Source organism: Trichoplusia ni, chromosome 16, assembly GCF_003590095.1.
Source record: "Trichoplusia ni isolate ovarian cell line Hi5 chromosome 16, tn1, whole genome shotgun sequence".
Lineage (NCBI taxonomy): Eukaryota > Metazoa > Arthropoda > Insecta > Lepidoptera > Noctuidae > Trichoplusia > Trichoplusia ni.
This window is the reverse complement of record NC_039493.1, coordinates 4,629,661-4,653,111: the sequence shown is the minus strand read 5'-3', so window position 1 is coordinate 4,653,111 and position 23,451 is coordinate 4,629,661. Positions and strand designations below refer to the sequence as shown.

Genomic DNA, 23,451 nt, shown 5'->3' with positions numbered 1-23,451 from the left:
CCGAAAGTTTCTTAAGTGTTTTGGAATTAATATGGACAGTGAATGTTTATACTCAAGTGATGGAGAAGCTGAAATTCGGGGAGCAGAAGGCAATGAAAATCAAGAACTTATTGTTGAAACGCGAATTCTCGAACCCGATATCGTTGTGGAAGACAGTGTTGAAATTAATAGTACACAAACTGAGAGTGAAAGAGTGCGAAGATTTATCATGGAATGCATTCCAAACAATCCTCTTCGATTCAGAATTATACTTGACGTGTTTACAATTCAAAATGACCAATACAGCAATCGAAATATTTCACGAATATGTGAACAAGGAGGAACATCCGGTCGTTCTTTCAAAGGGAGTATCTTCTTCGTTACCAATCATGGAAACGACCACCTCCACGTCGTGCACGACTGCGCCTACAACGGAAACAGTTGCAGATGTCAAAGAATTAAAGAAATCCGATGGGAATGCGGACAGCCCAGACTTAGAAGACTTCTTCGGTCTTCAGAATGTACAAGCGAACATTGGCTCAGTCTCGCAGTCTATTTCGAGACAGGCGAACGGGAAGCAATACATTTTGAAATCGCCGGGAGAATGAGGTCTAAATGTGATAAAACTCGAAGTTTATCCATTCGCAAAAATATCCGGCTTAGACAAAAAAAACTGGTAGAAGCACGCGGAAACCAAAATGATGTTCTTGACGACTTCCAATGTCGATCCATTACAGATGGAACTGAACAAATTACAGAACATGGTGCTGAAACAAGTGGCCAAAATAAAAGGAGTTCAAAACGAACAAAAGGAGATAAGTTATTGGAATTCTTTTGGAGGTTAAATTTTGATTTCATGTAAGTTAGTTTTATGATAAATGATAACCTAATTCGTGCAACAGCACAGTTAATTATATTTTTCAAAGTAAATAAAACTTACCTTAAACATAACGCTTTTAGTACCTATGGGTTCACGAAATTTCGTATGTACCACAAATGATGGCAAGACGGCGCGGATTTTTTTTGAAAATCCAGAGATAGTTGCTGATATTACTGGAATTGATAAAAACTTAATAGAAAGGTTTTCAAATATTTTGATGACAATTTCCAGTTGTCATTACATCAACATTAACACTTACAAACCATATTGCATGGACATGACATCACACTGAATATTAATCACTTTTAGAAAAACTATTAGTTCATCGAAATTTTTGTTTACACTTCTAATATTCATATGTAAAATATTTAGGTCATTATTAGTGTTACTAATCATCATAGAACATTGCTCGGGCTGGCAAATACATGACTTGGACACTATCAAAGTGTCAAGTTCCGAAGTAATGTCGTCAATAGCCATATCTAATAATATTATTGGTCATCAGTGGAAGTTTATCAGTGTGGTCAGAGATATTATGGTCTCTGCAATACATCTGATTCAGTATTCTTAATTTATAAAGCAATATTATTGAGTGTTTGGAGAGTATAAGTGTGAGTAGTGTGCATGTATAGTAGGAGTTATTTATGTAAGTTTTTTGAGTGAGAAGTGAGTTCTGTGGTGTGTGTGAGGTGTATTCTACATACATTTTAGTTTTTAAAAATTTGATATTACATGTATTCCAAAAAATATAGTTATAAATAACACTTTTATATATAAAAAAGATAAGGGTGAATATTATTTCTACAGGACTATTCTTTAGGATGCATAATATTTTGAAAACATTTTTCAGTCTTAATGAATACGGGCTTGTCACCTTCTTTTTTCCGGAGAAAAATTTTCCCGTTGGATACCCAGCAGAATTGAAAACTATTTGCATTAGCAAATTTTCGAGCCATGTAAAATAATTTTCTCTGAGAGGCTGGGAGACGTTCAGCAATATATATGGGAACTTTTTCACCAGTCCAGCCGAAGCATCCACTGTTTAGTTTTTCTGTTATCCGTTTCCCTTTATTGAAATTGCGGACTGCTTGAAGTATATTATTTTTAGTCATAACTGACTGAAATTCCACGATAATTGGCTTCAGAGAATTCTTATTGTTACGAACTCTATATATATCTCGTATATCTTCAAGTTTAATCTGGACCTTTAATAAGTTACAGATATCCAATACAATTTTTGATAGGTCGGTAGTGTTTTCATTTTCCTTTGTGACAACATTACGAAGTTCTATGGTTGAGGACCGGTGATTCTCTTGCGCATCGTTTATTTGGTTCTCGAGCTGAACTATATGGTTGTTTTGCTCAGCGCGCTCATTCTCCAGCTTAATCATTTGAGTCCTAATTTCCTCAAACTTTCCGCTCATGAGTTGTGCTGATACTTCAATTTCTAGTTTGTCTTTCTGCAATTGTTCATATTGTGTTTTTAACTCGGACAACTCAAGGGTGATTTTTGACATAAAGTTTTGTAATATTGTCTCCTGGTTTGCGTTCCACTTAGAGAGCATTGCCCTAATTTCTTCCTTGAATTCATGGAATTCATTTGTGGGACTGGTTTCGGAGCGTGGGCGTTTACTTCTCTGTAGTATGTTAACAAATTCAGAGTCAGTAGGAGAAGTGCTAATGTTGGGATTAGAAGAGGCGCGTTGAACCTCTATTGCTGGAGTTATAGTTTATAACTTTACCGTGTTTGATATGGGTCTAAAAAAAGCTATTTGTTACATGTGGAATGAGACAACAGCTAGAAGGGGGTCAAATGAAATATCCAGTTGTCTTTACAACTACATAGAGAGAAAAAGCCAAGAGGGAGTGAAGGATATACGCTTATGGTCGGATAATTGCGGAGGCCAAAATCGTAACCGTATCGTTTTTGCTATGTATTTACTTGTGGCCAAAAAATTTGGTGTTCGTATTTGTCATAGATTTTTAGAAAAGGGTCATACGCAGCAAGAGAGTGATAGCGTACATGCGTTAATCGAACGATCCTCCAAAAATAAAATGATTTTCTCGCCGCAGGAGTGGTATACGTGTGTACGCTGGTGTAAAACAAACGATCAACCCTATGAAGTTGTGGAGATAAACCAAAATAATATCTTGGATTTTAAATCTACTCTTAGTCTTCACAAATGGGTAAAAATGAGAAGGGGGAAAAAGTAAAATGGAATCAAGTGCGTGAAATAGTGGTGGAACACGATCAACCTAACAAAATATTTTATAAATACGATTTGAATGAGAGTTTGCCTATGTGTATTGACAGTTCCAAGAGGACAAGCAGAAGAGTTTTGCAAGTCAACAATAATACACAACTTGAAAAAGTTTATGGTGAAATTTTACCCGATTACTACGGCAAAATACAAGGACTTAATGTCTTTGTGCCAACAAAATTTAATCCCATCAAGATACCATGATTTTTATAAAAACATTAAGCATAGTAGCGCCATAGAAGAATCAGAAGCTGTTGATGGCGCTGAATTCGATGAATAAGTTAGTTTTTCGTACCTAATCGTTAACGTTTTGATCTCGTTTTTCCTCCTATAAGTAAAAATAAGTAGTGTTTATGTTGCTAAGTTTAAAATATTGTTCTGTGTTTCTTTTTTATTTTATTTCAGTTTGATATTTGCCTATCTGCCAATGATACCTTTGATAATAAATAAATCATAGTATTATATTGCGTTTTTATTTACAATAATATATTTTACGTGATTTGGTAACTAAATAAATGAGTTCAACTGATAGTAATAGATGGAGATAAGTTGTAGTTAACTCATTTATTGATAATGTATAAAATGTTAAATGCAAAGTAAATAAAGACATCTACAAAATTTGGTCAAAAAAAGTAGAATACTGTTTGCATGTTGCTTAGAAGATGTTCTATAAATATCCTTAAATGTATTACAGAAGATTATTATATTACTTTATTAGATATTTTAAATGAAATGGGCACTTTTTTATCACACGTATAAACGGTTATCAGGCAGATGTCTTCTTCTACGTCAATGTTTTTTCAGAGTAAAAAAAGACATCTACATTATCTATATATTAATACGTGATGCCAAAACTTTGTACCCCTTTTTACAAAAATTGCGCGGACGCAGGAGCATAAAATTTGGCACACTTATAGTTTATGTGCAGGAGAAGTGCAGAACGCTAATATTTTTCAATAATAATGCTTCTAAAGTACATTAAATCAATAAATAAAACATTACCCACACTACCATGCATTTCACACACACATGTTTCTTTTATATTTCATTTTGTCCATAGACATAGAGTACTGACATTGACATATCAAAAATATATATATTTGCCTATACATACTCTGTGGTCAAATGGTTTCTTTTGATTTTCATTTTATGCATAGGCGTAGAGTACTCAAAAAAAAAGTTTTATTTGCCTCATTTAATATAAAAATTATTTTAATAATAATGCATAAAAAATACATTAAATATTTAATAAAACATTATACTAACCAGCATGCATTTGACACACGCATACATACTCTGTGGAGTCTGTGGTCAAATAGTTCTTTTGTCTATTATTGACATGTTTAAACTTTAGTTTGAAAGTTTTTCAAACTTTAAAAGTTTACGAATACTACGTGAAATACTGAGCGCTTATACAAATTTATATGAGTTGTGTATGTGAGTTGTGTCGTCTTTTAAGGACTTCTGTCTTCTGTAGCAGCAATCTGCAATACCTAACAACATTCAGGTACAATTTTTTTTTGCTATAGTTTACGATTTCAGTAATTGCGTATACTTTAGGATAAATAAGTGATTTTGTGTACGAATTATCAGAATTAACAAATCACCATACAGGCAAAAACTTTTTCTCTTTTTGATTTCAGTAATTTGATGAAAGAACTTTAATTATGCCTCGACATAGAACATTAACGAACCGGAGTGAGAGACAAATAAGAAGGAATATTTCTCTAAGAGGAAGGAATAATTCCCCATCAGTAGTATTAGATAGTAATATGATTTAGAGAGATGCATTTAAATGTGCTCTCAATGTCATTCCAAATGTGTTTTTAAGTTATGATTGTGGATTAATGAATTTAGAGTGCAGGTTTTGCAATGCGAAACATTTTGAATCTGAAGTGACTTAAGGCGACCGAACTGCATTCACTTCATGTTGTCACAAGGGTAAAGCAATATTACCACCCTTAAGTCAAAATGAATATTTTAAATCATTATATGATGGACATACTTCAAATGAACCTTCAATAAAAAGTAAACAAAATATTATTTTGAAAATATTAGGAAATATAATTCTATATAATCATATATAAAATAAAAAACTGAGGCAGTTACAAGTGGAGTGTATCATTTCAAAATACATGATGTTTTTTATCACAGATCAGGCCCAATGACTGCCGCATATGGTCGCTCACCATGTTTTGCACAATTATATTTTTATGATGTTGACGCTGCCATTAATTATAGATTACAAGAACGTTTATTATTTGTAATTTACCAAACATGTAACAACAACATAAAGCGTGAAATTTTACTGGAATTGGAACGCAGTAATCCTTTTGTGCGGTCATTCATTGCAATGAAAGATCATTGTCAGGGAGTCGAAAATCAAAACAAAGAAATTTGTGTGCTCATTAAAGTAAATCATGATTTAGATCTACGCCGATTTAATGATGCAGTTCCAACTGATGTAGCAGTAATATTTAGTACAGTTGATGGTGAGCCACCTTTTGAACGAAATATGATTTGTTTTTCAAAAGTTAATGGTATAATTTTCAGTTTTAGACTCATCATTAGACCCTTTAGCATACCCACTGCTTTTTCCCAACGGTGATACTGGGTGGCATGTCAATATTGCTCATAATACACCAACTACATCAAATTCAAGAGCACCCAGAAATAAATTAACCATGCTTCAGTATACAGCCTATCGACTTGCAATTAGAGATGATTTCAGCATGTTACACCATTCACAAAAACTATTTCTGCAGTGGGTTGTTGATATGTACATATGTATATTTAGCAAACGATGAAAGAGTTTTTACAAAAAACATTGTTTTCAGAGAAGTTTTAAATCATTAACAAAATTATTGCAATATGCAATAAAAAATACTCTAAATGGATAGTATTTTTAACGCATGATTTTTTGTTTTGCATCCTCTTATAGCATGTTTTGTTTTAGTAAACATATTTTCTTTTAATTTCATATAATTTGTTCAAAAAAGAAATTGGCAAATAACAGTCTTGGTCAAATCTGTGGTTATAGTAGTTTAGTTTTCGACAGTAGAACCTTAATAATGTTTGAATATTATATTATAATAATGTATATTAAGTCACTTACAATTTAAATTTATTATATGGTCGAATTTCGACCACTGGGCGACCACTAGTTTCAGTAAAACAACGATGTAGCGATAAAACCTATTACACAATTCATAAAGCATCATAGAAAATTTCAGGTTAATCGGTTCATAACTCGCAAAATAACCACGCTTTTAAACTAAATCTGCTCTCCTGTAAAGTTGCGATTTTGTAGATGTCCGTTTCTACTTTGCTGCCATGGAAATATTAATCTCCGACGGTAGCGACTTCTTTAATATTAATTAACACGTTATTTTAAAGTCATTATGCGACTTTGGGGGTACGGTGTTCCTTCCACCCTGTATACCAATAGCAAGAGGTAAGAAACCTTTTAAAGTCAAATTAATTTATTAACATGGATTATAATTATGCAAGCTACTTCTGAACATTTAATGATATCATCCTTTCTTGCAAGTTAGTTCCAATGGCATTGACAGTATTGAAGAGTTAAAAAACCATGTTGTAGTTATATTGTATTTTTAATTATTACTAAGTGTTGAGCAAGTAACTAGCCCCATGGAATACCCATGGAGCTAGTTACTTGCAATGTTATCTTTTAAAAGGTAACTAACAATATATTAATCGTTTGTTTCAAGATTAAGGGTGCTTAAAGAAATGTGCATTAACTAATAACGTCTCGGCCAAAAAAAAAGGATGAAAAAAAAACTTGTATGTTACATTAGTTTACCCATGCCAGCAAAGGCGCACGTGGAAAGATAGTCAGTAATAAGCTCATATTGATTCAATTTGTTTATTGTGATTTTTAGGAGACATGGCGACTGAAGCCTTGGCAACGGCCAATTTGGTTACAAATATGGCCGAACTGTTCGACGGTGTAAACGCGTCGACCTTAGAAGAGGAAAAATAAAGTCAACAAATATATAAAAATCTTCCGAACATCTGCAAGTGTTCGAAAAATGATTTTTTTTAAAGCCCTTGAATCTTTGGGATATAGGGGTAATTCGCCATCAAAGGATGGGTGGATTTGGACCCTCAATGGCATAGAAGTGATTTAGAGAATCCTCAGTGCCATACACAAATTTATCAAAAGTCGGTCCACAAGAAGACTGCAACAAGATCCACATGAAAATTTATTTGGATGCATACGCTTCAACTGTAAGTCCAATAGCAGCCCGACCGTTGGACAATTCGTTGTTGGGCTAAAAACTGCCTTAATAAGTATTGCTGGCACATACCTGCTCAGGCAATAGTGATCTGGATAGCAACAGTGCCATAATTACAACGATCCTGACATCGGCCACAGGATCGTTGTAATTAAGTATTTTAGTGCACAGACACGGAGCAAGAAAATCTTACTCCTCCCTGGAACAAGACTTGTAAGAAGGACGTAGCAAACTACATTACGAGCATGTGCATATGTCTTTGGCTTTATTAGTTAAAAAAAAACAACTTATACTTGTAAAAATATTCTTGTTTCCGAAACGCCAAAGAAAGTCCATAATTTTATAGTTTAAAAATTATGAATCTGTAAAAAACATTTCTAGAAAACGAGGCGTTCAAAGAGAACATCAAAATGAAAATAATTCAATTGTTCAATTACTCTCATAAATTATAACTTTCTCGAAACTTTCGTGGAGCACAAAGAATCACATATAACTTACTTACTAAATAATGTCTTCCATATTTGTACCAAGAGATACTGTATATTAACAAAACAGAATGTATTCTGAAGTGGCGTATAAATCTGCACTAAAAAGAAAAATTAAAACCTAAATCAGTGCCAAATATGATGTACAACTTTCAGATAGCTGAGTTTGCTTAACCGATTGGATGTTCGTCTTCGCGATAAAGATGATTCTAATGAAATAGTTATTATAACGTCGCAATGGTGGTATTACTGTTGAAAAGTGAGTTTCTGGACAACAGGAAAGGACATCAGGTGGGTCGCTCCGTATTCGCCTGTTTTCTGTAGAACATTTTAAATTCATGTTGAAATGTGTAATAATGTAGTCAATAAAATATATTTGTAAGTACATTAATAAGGGTAGAGACCCAGCTAAATTTGCCTTGAGAAATGAATATGATGAAATTATTAGATTATAGTCAGGCAGACATAGAAATTTTTCATAAGCCGTGTAATATCAGCCTTACCGAATTCAAAATTCACGAAAGATATCACCTGTGACAAATCTATAGTTTATCTTGAAGGCGGTCAATACAGGGTTATTGGTAAAACATTAACAACCTCTCAGGACTATATTTCTAACATCATAAGCAACAACTTTTGTTCTATGACTTTTAATAATTCATCAGATTTTAGTTCACCAGACTTTCTTACAAAAATAGTAATATTATAAATTGAACGCCCTAAATGTTTCGAAATCTACACGCACCAAAAAATCGCTAGTTATAGGTAAATAAACTGTGCGTCTAGTGCAATTGACAGGGGAAGGGAGCGGGGGACGGGGGCGGGGATGCTAGACCTTGACCCATTTCTATGCGCCCGAGCGGCCGTCAGTGTTCGCTTTGATGCGCCGGCGTCGCGTCATAAGTGTCCTTCGTGCGAAATTCTTAAGTGCAAAGTGAGACGTAATTATCAGTGCGCGATGTCACAATATCAATATTCTAATGTCGAGTACACTGAAATGGTCCGAATACTCGCTAGGTGTAACGACAATGTTTCGGAAGCCTGTCGCCAATATGCGATACAATTCCCGAACGTGCCTACACCTAGCCGAGTAACAATGTTAGCTGCCACACAGCGGTTACGTGATTACGGGCAATTCCGGAGTGCCTTGAGGGATAGTGGTCGTCCACCGAGGCACACAGTGCGTGAAGAAGAAGACATGTTGGAATTCTTCGAATTAAATCCAGCAGCAAGTACCAATGACGCAGCTCAGCGGTTTAATGTCACACAATACTTCGCGTGGAGTGTCATTCACTGTGAAGGAAAATATCCTTTCCACCCTCATCGTGCGCAGGAGCTCACTGAAGCGGACAAACCCGCACGAGTTGCTTTTTGCAATTGGTATTTAAATGAACAGCCTACAATATTATGGACTGACGAGGCTACATTTGGCAGAGTGGGGTTATTTAATACCAGAAATGAACATTTATGCTGTTACGAAAACCCGCACGAACCGAGACCTCATAATTATCAACACCGGTTTAGTGTGAATGTATGGGCGGGAATCGTGAATTCCACATTACTGGGCCCTATCTTTTTGGATAGACTTAACAGTGAAACTTACGAACAATTTCTTACTGAAACACTACCGGTATTAGAAGAAGACATACCACTCGCCGATTTACGTGGTATGTACTTTCAACAAGACGGGGCACCTGCGCACTATGCTCACCGAGTCAGAGACCTATTAAACAGGATGTATCCTGGTCGATGGATAGGACGTGGCGGGCCCCGCGCTTGGCCTCCGAGGTCACCAGATATTACTCCTTTAGACTTTTATTTGTGGGGACATGTTAAGACGCTAGTGTACACAGGTCGTGCAATCACAAGCCGTGATATGTTAATAGAAAAAAATATTTGGGCGTTTAATCAAATTAAAATGAACTCTGAAGTGTTATCGCGAGTAAATGAACAGGTTATTTTTAGGTTTGGACTATGTGTTGGTTGTGAAGGTGACTATTTTGAACGTTATGTGCGCGATACTCACCGACACCCGCGAGACTTGAACTTGAGAGGTAATAATAATTTGTAAATATTGATTTGAAATATCTAATTATCATTAAAGTTTTTGATGAATGTATTATGTTTTATAAAAAGTCATAGAACAAAAGTTGTTGTTCATGATTTTAGTAATATAGTCCTGAGAGGTTGTTATTGTTTTACCAATAACCCTGTATATACATACCTATTCTTCATAAATATAGCTTGATACCTGCGACGCTAGCGACTCCGTTTTAAAGACAGCTTTACTAAGCTAATTTCTGAAAAAGTTCAAGTTTTTAGATGTAAATACGACATTTGTGTATAAAATAGAACACATTTTTAAAAACAATCATATTATTATGAAGATACTCGTTAACAAAAATGCCGTATCATTTAAATACTCGAATTTATTTCAAGGAAGTTTACCATTTTTATAAAAGATTAAAAAAAAAATCGGTTTATCTTCTAAAAAAAGGTGATAACTTTTACATACACACAAAGTAAAATTTTAATGGAGCGAACAGATATTGCTTTGAGCCGAATTGACTGTTTGCGGAAAGTCAAAGAAATTACAGACTGGGATAAAGTGGTTTTTCTTGATGAAACATGGCTCAAAGCAAACCACACTCAAGATCGTGGACAGACGATACAGCAGAATCAACCACCAAGGTACAGTTCGCTTCAAATAACTTTCCCGCTCTGAAGTTAGCTATAAATCACTGTGCAGTAGTCAATTTTAGGAAAAAAAGACTGCACTGCGCATACGCGGCTAGCGATGCAATAGACGAACCTTAGTGTTATGTTTCTATCTCAGTCGCTCGTATACGTCAGATACAGATGTTCCGCTCGCACAGTTCGTACGGTCGTCGATGCGAAAAGTGTTAAGCGTAATTACCTACCTGTTATAAGTTTGTTGTTATTTTTTTTAAGTTATTGTTGTATTTGCATTGTTATTGTTACTGGTTGCCATTCTCCTTAGTTTTTTCAAACAAAAAAGAACACGGTTTAAGGGCATAAACTGCGTTACGCGTGCCTCTCGCGTGTCCATACAAAAACGACCCGCGCGTGCCCATGCGCGTGCACACGCTCGTGAGCCCGTCGCGTGATACTTCCGTGCTATGGGGCACGCATGCACGCGACGTGATCACGCATCACGTTGGACGGGTCCACGCGCGAAGCCCGCTAGCGGGTGCACGCGCGTGCTTGTTCAGTTGACAGCGCTATCTCGAACCGACCGCACGCGCGTGCCCGGCCCATAACAAAAAATGACAAATTTTGATACAGAAAGGGTAATTGTTGAAGTTCAGTGTCGTCCTGCCATATGGGACCAGTCAAGCGAAATATTTAAAGACCGGGACGCTAAATCAAAAGCATGGCTAGACATTTGTAAAGTACTGTTTGAAAATTATGATGACTGGAGTGAAGCAGAAAAAAACATACAAGGTAAGTACCTACACTCTTTATTTATTTTATAGGTTAACGTAGGTTAGGTAAACTATTCTTTGCGCCAAATTTTTATTTTTAATAATCTATGCAATTAGTTATATATAATTAGTTATTTCAATTTTATTTGTGTCAATTAAATGTTTTCAACAATTAATCCAACTATAAAATTAAAACTGGGAATATTTACAATAATTTACCTATGTAAATATAAAATCATGCTTATATTCAAAAGTAGTGCACAGATACTGCGTATTTCTGAACATTGTGAAATTCGTGTGAACAATGTCCCATAATATTGGTATGGTTTTATATTGAAAGAAAGAAAGAAAATATATTTATTTGTGCTAAAAAAGTGACGCATACACACAAAAACAAATAAATTACAATAGAAAATAGAAGGGGGAAAATATGCGTCATATTAACACAAAACGATAGATTCCAAAGTTCTTGCTTTCGGCCACGCGGTCGCCGCCATTTTGCGCGTCACGTGACAACCAGTATGTTCACGACTGCGAGCTTCACACTACTTTACACTATCGGTGTATTTAGGGTTCAAAATCATTGTAGGGCAGAAACAGTGGATCGGTAGGTAAATAAATAAAACAATTATCAACTAAAATATTTATTATATTGGTTTTAGAATTGGGCCAGTAACTTTGTAAAATAAGCGTGCGTTTTGTAGTTTTGTAGGTTTTTCTTTGACATCTCTCAACTTTAGTTTACAACAATCTAAGTTATTTGGTTACATCCGATGAATTTAACAAATAAAATCATTAGGTATATTATTAAAATATGCCTGCTATGTTAATAAAAAATGTGTGGTAAAAAACCGTGAAAATTCAATTATTGAATGTACATAAATTATAAAAAAGCCAACTATCTTCAATAAATACTGCGATCTTGCCATGACAGCTGTCCGTCTGCAACGAAATAATCTGCGAAGTTATCGCGTAATGTATACGAATCTCTGTGGGTATTTCCAATTAACCCCCGAACTGAACGTATATGGTCTGGTATAATGACAATATCATGAAAGTCATTAATTTGACTTCTTGATCTTATAAAATTATGCAAAATACAAATTGTTTTAAGAAAACAAATTGCTTTGTCTTTTCCAACGTTCAATGGACGATGGAGTATGCGAAATTTATTAGCCATGATACCAAATGTACACTCAATATAGCGTCGCGCTCTCGTTAACCTATAATTGAATATTTTTTTTTTGTAGTTTAAATCGAGAGCTCGAGCATATGGCCGCATGACATGGCTAGATAACCCAAATGCTTCATCTCCTACAATAATATAGGGCAAAGCTGCGGTTGCAGCAATGTTGGTTGGTTTATCATTGTGTATTACGGGCAATGCTTTGGCAGGAGGAATATATATTAAGTCATTGTTGATTTGTTCGTACAATCGGCTTTGTGTGAAAATTGCGGAGTCAGATTCTTTACCCTGCACTCCCACGTTTATATAGGTAAACTCATAGTTGGCGTTACACATTGCAAGCAGTACAATAGAATAGTAATGCTTATAGTTGTAATAGAGGGAACCACTATGTGGAGGTCTTATAATGCGTATATGTTTTCCGTCTATTGCACCTATGCAGTTAGGAAACTGGGCTTGCGTTAAAAAACCTTTTTCAGTCTCTTCCCATAGCGCACGGGAAAATTTTGGTATACATTCTTCCTTTAACCTTTCAATTATAATTTGACAAACTTCTGTTACTATTTTTCTGACCGTGGTTAGTCCTGTATGATACGCCAGATGAATATCGACGAAGGTATGTCCACTAACTAAATATCTGTAATAAAATAAAATACCTGTGTTATTGTTTCAGTGAAAAAGCTGCAGCAAAGATGGAAAACTGCAAGAGACACTTATATAAGAGTGAGGTCTACTAAAAAAAAACTTAAATCAGGCTCCGGTTCCAGGGCAAATAAAACATACATTTACTATGACATGCTGTCATTTTTAGATTCAAACTCGAATACTCAAGGAGAAGAATCGGCAGACAACTTTAATCAGTCAGTAGAGCAAAACGCGTCACCGAGAACTTCACAAAATAATACGATTATTGAAGAAGATTTGATTAATGTACCTAGCACCAGCTCCAGCTTTACCAAAGAAACACGATCTTCCAAGAAACGTAAGTGCGAATCGCCAACTGATTTCGAATTAGAGTTGTTAAATTGCGTGAAGAATAACACTGCAGATACTATGGACGAAGACTTGAATTTTTTTAAGTCATTATTACCAACTGTAAAAAAATTGAGTTGCTTTAAAAAATTATTATTTCGTACGAAAGTATTAGAAGCTTTGATTGATATAGAAAAAGAAATGATTATTACCATTGATGACCTTTCATTAACGCAAAATACGGTAACGAATGATTTAGAATCCTTAAATGTAAGATCAGATACGAACAATGAATAAATAGGTAACAAGAAAGACTGAAGATTTGATTAAGACTGTTTAATTATTAAGAACAAAAGAAAGAGAAGAACATGAAGAACTATTTAAGTTAGTAAAAAGCGCAATTTTATATTTATATTTTTCTGGTCTCATGTGCAATTATTATGATATGCAAGGGCATTCGACAAGCCTTGAGGTGTAATGTTCATAAGGAAAGAAACGGGGTCGATTCGGACACTTTTATCTTAAACCCTATTTTGGGGTCAAATAAAAAAGTGTATCAATAGACCCCTTTTTTACTTAATGGACCTTTTTCTTGAACCTACTCATAACATTGCTCCTTCATATGTCCTCTTCTTAAATTTAATCTTTTATGTAATAAACTGTGATTATGATTGTGATGATAAATAAGAATTTAAAATAATATTAGTACCCGATCTAGTAATAGAAGGGAATAATTAATAAGGGAAATATTCATATGTAAAAACTTGCAATCAATATGCGTCATTATAATTAATACTTTGTAAGGTAGGTATATTAATATAATTAAGACATTTTGACTTATTGTACTGTTTTAACTGTTATTGTGTTTTTTTATTTTAAACTTGAACCTGTGATTTTATTAGTGTATTTCAAATGATTAATCAAAAACTAATTGTAACGTAGCGTTTATGCAAGACACTGTGATGACTGTTGTGATTAAGTATATAAAAAAATTAGTGAATAAGTAGGTATAGATAAAAAAAAAACGAAAACGATAAAACTGTGTAATTTAGAAATAACAAAATATAATTAATAAATGTAAGAAACTGTGATTAATATGATGATTAATAAGTGTGCGGTTATGTGTTTCGGTCCTAAGAACAGAGTGAACCACATCAAGAAAAACATTTTAAGCCATATTCAGGTGTCACTGCCGAAACAATAAGAACTTCTTCTTCTTTCTTGCTTGATGTGGCTAAACAGTAATGTGACTTACATAAATTGGCAAAAAAATATGAGTGTTCTAAACTTTTGTTAAATAATGACTGTTTTTTTACATGAATAAAGATGATTATTAATATCGAAATGTCTTTACTTACCGCAATGTCATTGCAAATCGTTCTATTGGTGATACGATTGACGTAGATTTCAATCGTAGATTGTTAGTCCTCAAATAGGGCTCCAGTTTTGAATATAATTCATCATAGACTTGTAATGAAACTTTAAAATATTTGAAAAAAAACCTTTCATTTTCTCTTAATATACCAAACTTCACCACGAATTCCCCGCACAGTAACCTAGATTCAACGTACGGGCTTACTGGCTGGCGTCTTTTTTTGGCAATTCGTCGTCGCCGTCGTCTTGATAAATAATACAACATTAATTTATCCATAATTACTCGACTGTACACCTCCAACGTCAAAATTGTACTGAGAAAACTGCGTTACGCGGATGCACGCGCCGATGCCCGCGCATAAGCACGCGAACGTGCTCACGTGCGTGCACCAGAAGCGTGGCCCGCGACGTGCTCACGTGCGTACACACGCGTAACGCAGTTTATGCCCTTACGCCGACAAGCGCAAAAATTATTCATAATGTGGTGAATTATATGCAGAAAGAGAAGGGCGAAGGCGTGCATAATGTTGCGAGAGTTCAATAAAGAGCTACTGAGGCAGCCGGCTGTTCGATACGGACCGAGTGCAATATTATTGCCGAAGGGATAAAGACGGGCATGATTTCCGTTTTCCGTACACCGGGGTAAAAAAGGCAAACTTCAAGGCCAATAACTGAAATTGACAACTTTGACAAAGGTGTTATCAAAAGCTGTATTCATAATTTTCGGGTGGCAGAAAAGATGCCAATTTTAAAAAAAATCTACTTAGCTGCAACGTGATATAAATTTTCAAGGTTCTGTAAGTAACCTAAGTAGAATAATTAAAGTCTTAGGTTTTAGATGGAGGAGAACCGAAAATAATAGGAAAGTCCTCATTGAAAAACACGACTTGCGGCTCAAAAGAATCGAATATGTTCGAAATATTAAAAGATATAGAGACGAAGGAAGAACTATCGTATATACGGATGAGTCATACGTGCACTCATCTCATACCAAGAGCAAATCGTGGTCAGACAATTCGGATAAAGGATTAAAAGCACCATTTCCAAAGGACAAAGAATTTTATTCGTCCACGCAGGGTTCGAAGATGTATTTATCCCGAATAGTTTGTTAATGTTTAAATCTGGGACAAAGTCTAAAAAGCTATGAAAGATGGCTGAAGACTAAATTAATTTTAACCTGAGTCCTAATTCAGTCGCCGTGATAGACAATGCGCCCTATTCTAATAAATTGCGTTACCCCGCACCGACGTCGAGTTCAAAAAAAGAGTCCTTAATCATTAACATTATTTTGATTTTATTAATTCCGATTTTGAAAGATTTCCTAAATAACTAATATATTTTTTTTGATTAACAATTATTTTCATTATATCTACCTAAATATATTGCTTTTCTTAAACAAAGTATACTCGTTACCTCCCACAGTTACAGTAACAGTGACGAGGCCTGATGTTATCAAAAAGTACAACGAAAAAATGGGCGGAGTTGATCTCGCTGATCGAATGCTTTCAGTTTGTCCCTCGCGCAATCGTACAAAAAAGTGGACAATTCGTGTAATATCTCATCTTTTCGATTTATGTGTGGTGAACGCTTGGCTCCAATACAGGGCTGTAGAAGCAAAGAAGGGCACGTTAAGGAAACATATTGTACAATTGCGGGAATACAAATTGAAACTGGGTTCCAAACTCATCGATCAAAATGACCAAGAATGTGAGAGCGACGCTGAAACTGAATTTGAAGAACTCGAGCCAAAACACAAAAAGCGTAAAGTCATCATACAGCCAGTTCCCTCCAAAGAACAGCGTACCAAAAACGCTGCGCATTTGCCAGAATATGGTGCAAAACAATCGCGCTGCAGAAACATTGGTTGTGACAAAAAAACACAGTTTCCTGTAAAAAATGTGGGATTTATCTGTGTTTCACTCCTAATCGAAATTGTTTCACCAATTTCCATGAAGACTGATAAATATGAGTCTGAATAATTAAGTTTTAAGAGTAACTGATTGATCTCTAATGTTCCTAATGTTTAATTATGTTGATTTTGTAAGAGAAAGTTTAATGATGATACTTATGTTGATAAGAATTTGGATTTTGTTAATTTTGATAAAGAATATTAAGAATAAATAATATACGAGGGGCGTTCAATGTATTCTCGGTATCGAGGTGATATACTAATGATAAGGGTAATTTAATTATCTCATTAGCTAATGACACTCTTTGAGGGTATGAATACAAAATTTCATTTAATTGCCACCATTAGTATTCAAGATATCATTGCGAAAACACAACTATGATGACTGATTCGACAATGATGGAAAAAATCGAGCATCGCGCAGTGATAAAATTCCTCACAAAACAAGGAAAATCTCAAAAAATTATCCATGATGAAATGGTGGCTGTTTACCAAGATTCTGCGCCTTCATTATCTACAATTCAGAAGTGGTCAAGTGAATTCAAACGGGGTAGAGAGAGCATTGAAGACCACCCCCGCGCTGGTGGGCCAATTTGTGCCGCTACTGAAGAAAACGTCAAATTAGTCGAAAAACTTGTACTTGAAGAAGCCCGTGTAAGAGTGAAAACATTAGCAGAAAGAACTAAGCTATCCGTGGGTACCATTTATACAATCCTTCATGAGCGCCTGAATTTGTCAAAATTCAGTGCAAGATGGGTGCCGCGAATGCTCACAGCGCTACAGAAACAAGTGCGAGTTGACTGTTGTAAGGAGTTTTTGGACCTCTGTAGTGAAAACCCGCAAAGTATTTCCGATCGGATTGTTACTGGTGATGAAACGTGGGTTCATCACTATGACCCTGAAATCAAGCAAGAGTCTATGCAGTGGCACAAAAAAGGATCAGACCCGCCGAAGAAGTTCAAAGTCACTCCGTCCGCAGGAAAGCTCATGGCCACGGTGTTTTGGGATTCTAAGGGAATTTTGCTAATCGTGTACACAAAAAAGGTCAAAGTATTTCTGCTGCATCATACGCAACCACCCTGCGTAATTTAAAGGACGCAATCAAAGAAAGAAGACGTGGAAAATTAACCGCAGGTGTGTTGCTGCTTCACGACAACGCGCCGGTTCACAAGGCGCGCCTTGCCCAGGCTGCTGTGCGGCAGTACGGATTTGAAGAAATCAACCATCCACCCTACAGTCTGGACCTGGCCCCCAGTGATTATTTTCTATTTCCTAATCTAAAAAAGGACCTTCGTGGAAAGCATTTTTCAGACGATGAAGAGTTGAAGGGAGCAATAAACGGTCATTTTTCGGGCCATGAAGAAAAATATTTTTCAGAAGGAATTGAGAAGTTACTTTCACGAACTAACAAATGTATTGAGATGTTAGGGGAGTATATTGAAAAATAAAATTTATTCAGAATTTTCCGCCCTTTCCTTCGTACCTATACCGAGAATACATTGAACTCCCCTCATACATTGAAAGCTCTGCTTTAAATTACTCATATTCCTAGCATACTCTTGGGTAACTCAGAAAAATTGCTATGTCCTTTACAAAAGACATATTGATTGAATGCCTTTGTCACTTATAAAGGACATGAAAAACTAAATTTTGCCAATTATTATTTTTTTCCTATTTTTTTTATACCAAGTTACTAAAATGTAGTGCACTACAAAAGTTTCATAACGAAGCTCCAAAAAAAGTACGCCTGGAACTCCGGAGGTTAAGGAAAACCATAAAATGGTATAACAAATTAGGCATCGAATTAATTTTAAATACGGCTGTAGTAAATGCCTGGATCATGTTTTGCGAAAATACAACTCAACAAGGAATTGTAGAATCCCGACGTCAATTAGTGGAATATCTAGTAGATTCTGGTAAAAATGAAACCGAAAATGAATCTATTTCTAAGAGACCTAAAAGACTGAAACATACATTAAAAGCAAAGGAAGGCAAAGTAAGGCAATCCAGGCGTTTCTGTGTAGAATGCTACAAAACCAGTGTCACGACGTTAGGATCAAGACTTGCTAAAAACAAGACAAAAAAGTGGCAACCTATTGTCCTGAATGTCCTGGACTACCCCACTATTGTCTTCATTTTTTTAATAAGTGCCATCGGTATTTGTAATTGTAAGAATGTGAACTTCATTTTCAGATATATTGTTTCCTTTCGTTTTTGTCTTTTTTTATTCAGATTAGTCGGTAATTTTGTATTAAAAGGTAAAAGAGTTTAATTTTACTACTCGTTTTATTATTCTTCCCATACCATTTATAAACACGATTCGTCGAGGATGACATGCTTGTGTTCAAGTTGCTGAACAAGAGCGAGCAGATGGTGTCCCGTAGGCGTGACGGGACAAAGAAGAGTCTGCAAGATATAATCACGGTGCTGAAGGAGACCGAACCCGACGATGTGCCGACGTTTGTGGCGAAGGACTTAAACAAGTTACCTCCTGTCACCTTCGACCACGTCGACGTAACGTGCCTTTTGAAGGACATCGTCTCCCTAAAGGCAAGTCTTGCCGATTTGCACAGGAAGCTGGAGGCATCCCAGAAAGACGTCACAGATTTGCGCAAGGAAGTCGTTGAATTGCGCACTTCTGTGAATAAAACTGGGTCACCGGCGCATGTAAGCAACGTAAACACGCGTCGAGGTCATACCTACTCGACACATCGGCTACGGGCTTCGCGTCAGCAGTTTTATCTTCGTCGTCGCCGTCAGCCTAGTCAGCAACGGGCACTGACCGCATGCCCCGGCTCCCGCAACTGCGCCTCATCCACGTAGCGCCACGCAAACTGCACGACCAAATAAATAGCTGGTCAGCGTTTGCGCCTCCGCTGTTCCACTCGGGAAACCGAGGAACTGGGCGGACGAAGACGGTTTCGTAACGGTGCTGAAGAGGAAGCACCGGAAACGAACTAACCAGAACTGCTGCGGCAAGGCTCCTGTGGAGCCCCAAACAAGGGTACGAGGCTGCGACCTGCGCAGCCGAATACTCCGGTGTACATATCTCGCCTACACTACAGCATGCGGGCGGAGGACATCGACGACTACGTGCGCCAAAAGTTGCAGTACGCGCCGAGACTGCAGCTGCTGGAGTCGCGCCGAAACGTCAATTTCAAGGCGTTCGTGGTGCGCGTCCCTTACTGCTACCTGCACCTCGTCATGGACGATAACTTTTGGCCGCAAGGAGTGGTTTTCCGTCGCTTCCGCGGACGAATCCCGACCGAACGCACAAACACGTAGTGCTAGGAAGTGTTACTAATATAGTTTTAAGATTTTTATTTACTAACCAATACTGTATACTTTATATATATGTTGCTCTCTAATGTATATATCTATGGGCCATGTTGCCTGAAAATAAATAAAATTTATTATTTATATTACATTTTTTGCTAATACGCATGTAATAAAAATGTAGATCGGAATAGAAGTTGAATGAAACGGTTCATCGACACAGTCATTTTGCTAGGTAAAAAGGAATTAGCTTTTCGCGGCCACAACGAAAATCTGGCATCCGATAACCGCGGTAACTATATCGAAACGTTGTTATATTTAAGCAAGTATGATACCGTAATCGATTCGCATCTGGAACAATGATCCTCAACACAGAATCCCACATTCTCTGGTCTTTCGAGCGATATACAAAATGATTTAATACAAAGTATCGCATTCGTTTTACGCGACCAAATTAAATTAGAAAGAAATAAAGCGCAGTTTGTGTCGGTCATGATCGACGAAACGCCCGATGTTAGTCATAGGGAACAACTAACGATAATATTGAGGTATTTATCTGAAACTGGAATCGAAGAACGTTTTCTTGGTTTCTATGACGTTAGCGGCAGTCGGACTGCTGATGTTTTATCAAATCAGTTATTTGAGATACTCGACCAGTATCGCTGTAGGAACAAGTTAGTCGGTCAATCTTACGACGGGGCCAGGCGAAAATTCGCGAAGCATGTCCGTAGGCAATGTTTGTTCCTTGTTACGCACATGTATTAAATTTAGTACTTAGTCGGTCCCTTGAAAACATACAGGAACTAAAGACATTTTTTAGACACATTAATAATATTGTTCGTTTTTTTAATCAATCGTCTAAACGCTCGAATCTTTAAAAGGAAATAGCTGACCGTCGTTTTCCCGGAGTATCCGAAACGCGTTGGCATTATCACTCGCGTATTATTAACGTTATTTTAACTGCCGGTTAACCGGTTAGACATGATCGAAACTTTTAATTCCATTCTAGATAACCCGCAATCTTCCGTGAATCTCTTTCTTTGGCAGAATGTTTCCTCAGTAAGTTGGAAAACAAGCAGTTTTGCTTCCTTTTGCACATTTTATCTAATATTTTTGAGAAAACCGATGTTCTTTTTAATTTACTCCAGTCAAAACAGATTGATATCGAAGAAGCACACCGCGAAATAGATTCATTTAATAGTTGGATTTCAAATGACTTTATTAACAATTTCGATTTTATTTATGACAGGAGTTTAGTGAACCACTGCGACAACGTAGGCGGTTAAATACTGAATTAGACATCAGAACTTTGTATAGGCGTCTTTTCATTGAAATAATAGACAATGTTAAGTTGCAAATACAACACAGGTACACTTTCCAATATGACTTTTCTTAATTTACTTAATAAGTCTAAGTATAGTTTATATAGTCGATCATTCCCAAACGAAATATCTTCTTTACTAGTTCAATTTCCTAGAATATTTGAGCACGCTGCTTTAAAAAACGAGTTGAAAGTTTTATATACAACTCCATCTGTAAACAAATTAGATGGTTACGAGCTTTACCTTAGATTTCAAAACTCTTTTTTAGGTGACACTTTTCCACAAGTTTTAATATTATGTAGTATTTTTTTGACCATTCCCGTTACAGTAGCTTCCGCGGTAAGGTCGTTTTCGGCCTTGAAGCGAATTCATAAATACATACGTAATTCTCAAAAAGAGCAACGATTATCTGATTTAGCTATGCTTTCCATAGAAAAACATTTATTAAATCAACCCAACTTTTATGATAATGTGTTAGCACATTTTGTAAAAAATAGACGAATAGCTTTAGAGTTTAGAGTATAAGTAGAAAAGTAGTCAGTCAGTTTAAAGGATTATGTAACAGCAAAGTAGATACATATTTCATTTTATCATTTTCATATGATTTTGACGACCAGATTGTTGCTACAATAGTCATTCGCCGATGAGCGAAATATTGCGAATTCGATTTTCGCATTAGATGATTATTACTATTTGCATGCATGAATGGTTTTGTTTGATTTGGCATGTATTGTAAAAATTAAAGTTGCACGCTTTAGGTATATTATATATTTTATTGATACATGCATGATAGATATGGAGTAGGGTATTTTCTGTTTTAATTTCATCACATTTCATTGAAACATCCTTTTCATACCAATCCCCAAACGGCTTTTCTCAAAGCCACTTTTATTATACTTGCAAGACACTGTTTCATGTATCAGTGCTTACATGTATAGTGAAAGTGGGCTAAAGAAAATTCATCGTACAAGATATAAGATACAAGCCATAGTAACTGGAATTCACGCATCACAAGCAAGGTAAGGTTTTTTTTTGGTCCGGCTTCCCTTCTAAGAAAATTCACCCTTCGCCACTGGTATGAAGGAACATACCTTGACGTATAAAAAAATTAAAATTATAAATACCAAAAAAATACATACAGTCTCCATAAGTATCACAACCTTACAAAACCATTCTTAGTAGTCTGTTGTGATGGTCATATTATAGAATATGACCATTTACTGCAACCCAAACAGACGCGGAGATAATGAATTATTTAGTTTCTAGCAGTGGTGGGTTATTTCAATACTTTAGGCGAAATGATGTATTGATTTTAGACCGTGGTTTCAGAGATTCGGTTTCCAACCTAGAAGCTCTTGGTTACAAGGTTCATAAACCTGAAACTTAAGATGAAGGGGAAACTCAATTATCAACCTTACAGGGGAACAAAAGTAGATATGTGAAGCTATGCCGATGGGTGGTAGAAGTTCTTAATAGCAGGTTTAAACAGGACTATAAACTTTTTAGAAATGTTTTTATTAACTTGGCTTCTGCTCACATGATGGAGGATTTTAAGATTGGTGCTACACTCATTAATAAATTCCACAGAGTAATAGAAACTCCTGAAAATGCTGATCAAATTGTTCAAATAGCAACCTCAAGGCCGAACTTACCTAATTATTCAGGTCAGTTTATACAAGAGTATAATTTAAACAGACGTAGAGTATTATTAACAAGAATTGATGCAAACCTGCCAGAACTTAATACGTTTCCACGTTTTGATATGAATGAGTTAAAACTAATTTCTTTAGGACCGGAGCAGGTGAAGTAGGCTCGCTCATATTATGGCGAACACATTAGAGAGCGAGGTATTTATGAGGTGGAAATATGTCTAAAGTACCCGTCACGAGAAGCTATAAATTATGTAAACAAACATCTTTTACTAAGTAAACATTTTATACTGCGAGATAATAATAAATTGACCATATTCAATCGACATGAAATATAGACGGGTTATATGAAAGTAACAACCTATTTAATTTAGTCGGATCATATTTTAACGACGCAAAGCGCTATCGTTTGTGTTTCTTGGTACCGGAACGCGTCCGTCGCAGGGATTGTGA

The 23,451-nt window shown here is 36.0% G+C and overlaps 1 protein-coding gene across 2 annotated transcripts; it reads right to left on the bottom strand.

Moving 5' to 3' along the window:
• Window positions 1-11,941: 11,941 nt before the first annotated feature.
• Window positions 11,942-23,302, bottom strand: LOC113501704. Of its 2 annotated transcripts, none has more exons than XR_003401308.1 (2): window positions 13,431-23,302; window positions 11,942-13,133 (listed from the first exon to the last, which is right to left on the bottom strand). XR_003401308.1 is itself a non-coding variant. In XM_026882907.1 (2 exons), the coding sequence occupies exons 1-2, from the start codon at window positions 15,117-15,119 to the stop codon at window positions 12,215-12,217; spliced, it is 1,212 nt and encodes a 403-aa protein (XP_026738708.1). In that variant the 5' UTR covers window positions 15,120-23,302; the 3' UTR covers window positions 11,942-12,214. The 2 variants fall into 2 exon arrangements, 1 of the variants encoding a protein (XP_026738708.1); XM_026882907.1 differs by having other exon boundaries at window positions 14,827-23,302.
• Between the last annotated feature and the right edge of the window lie 149 nt (window positions 23,303-23,451).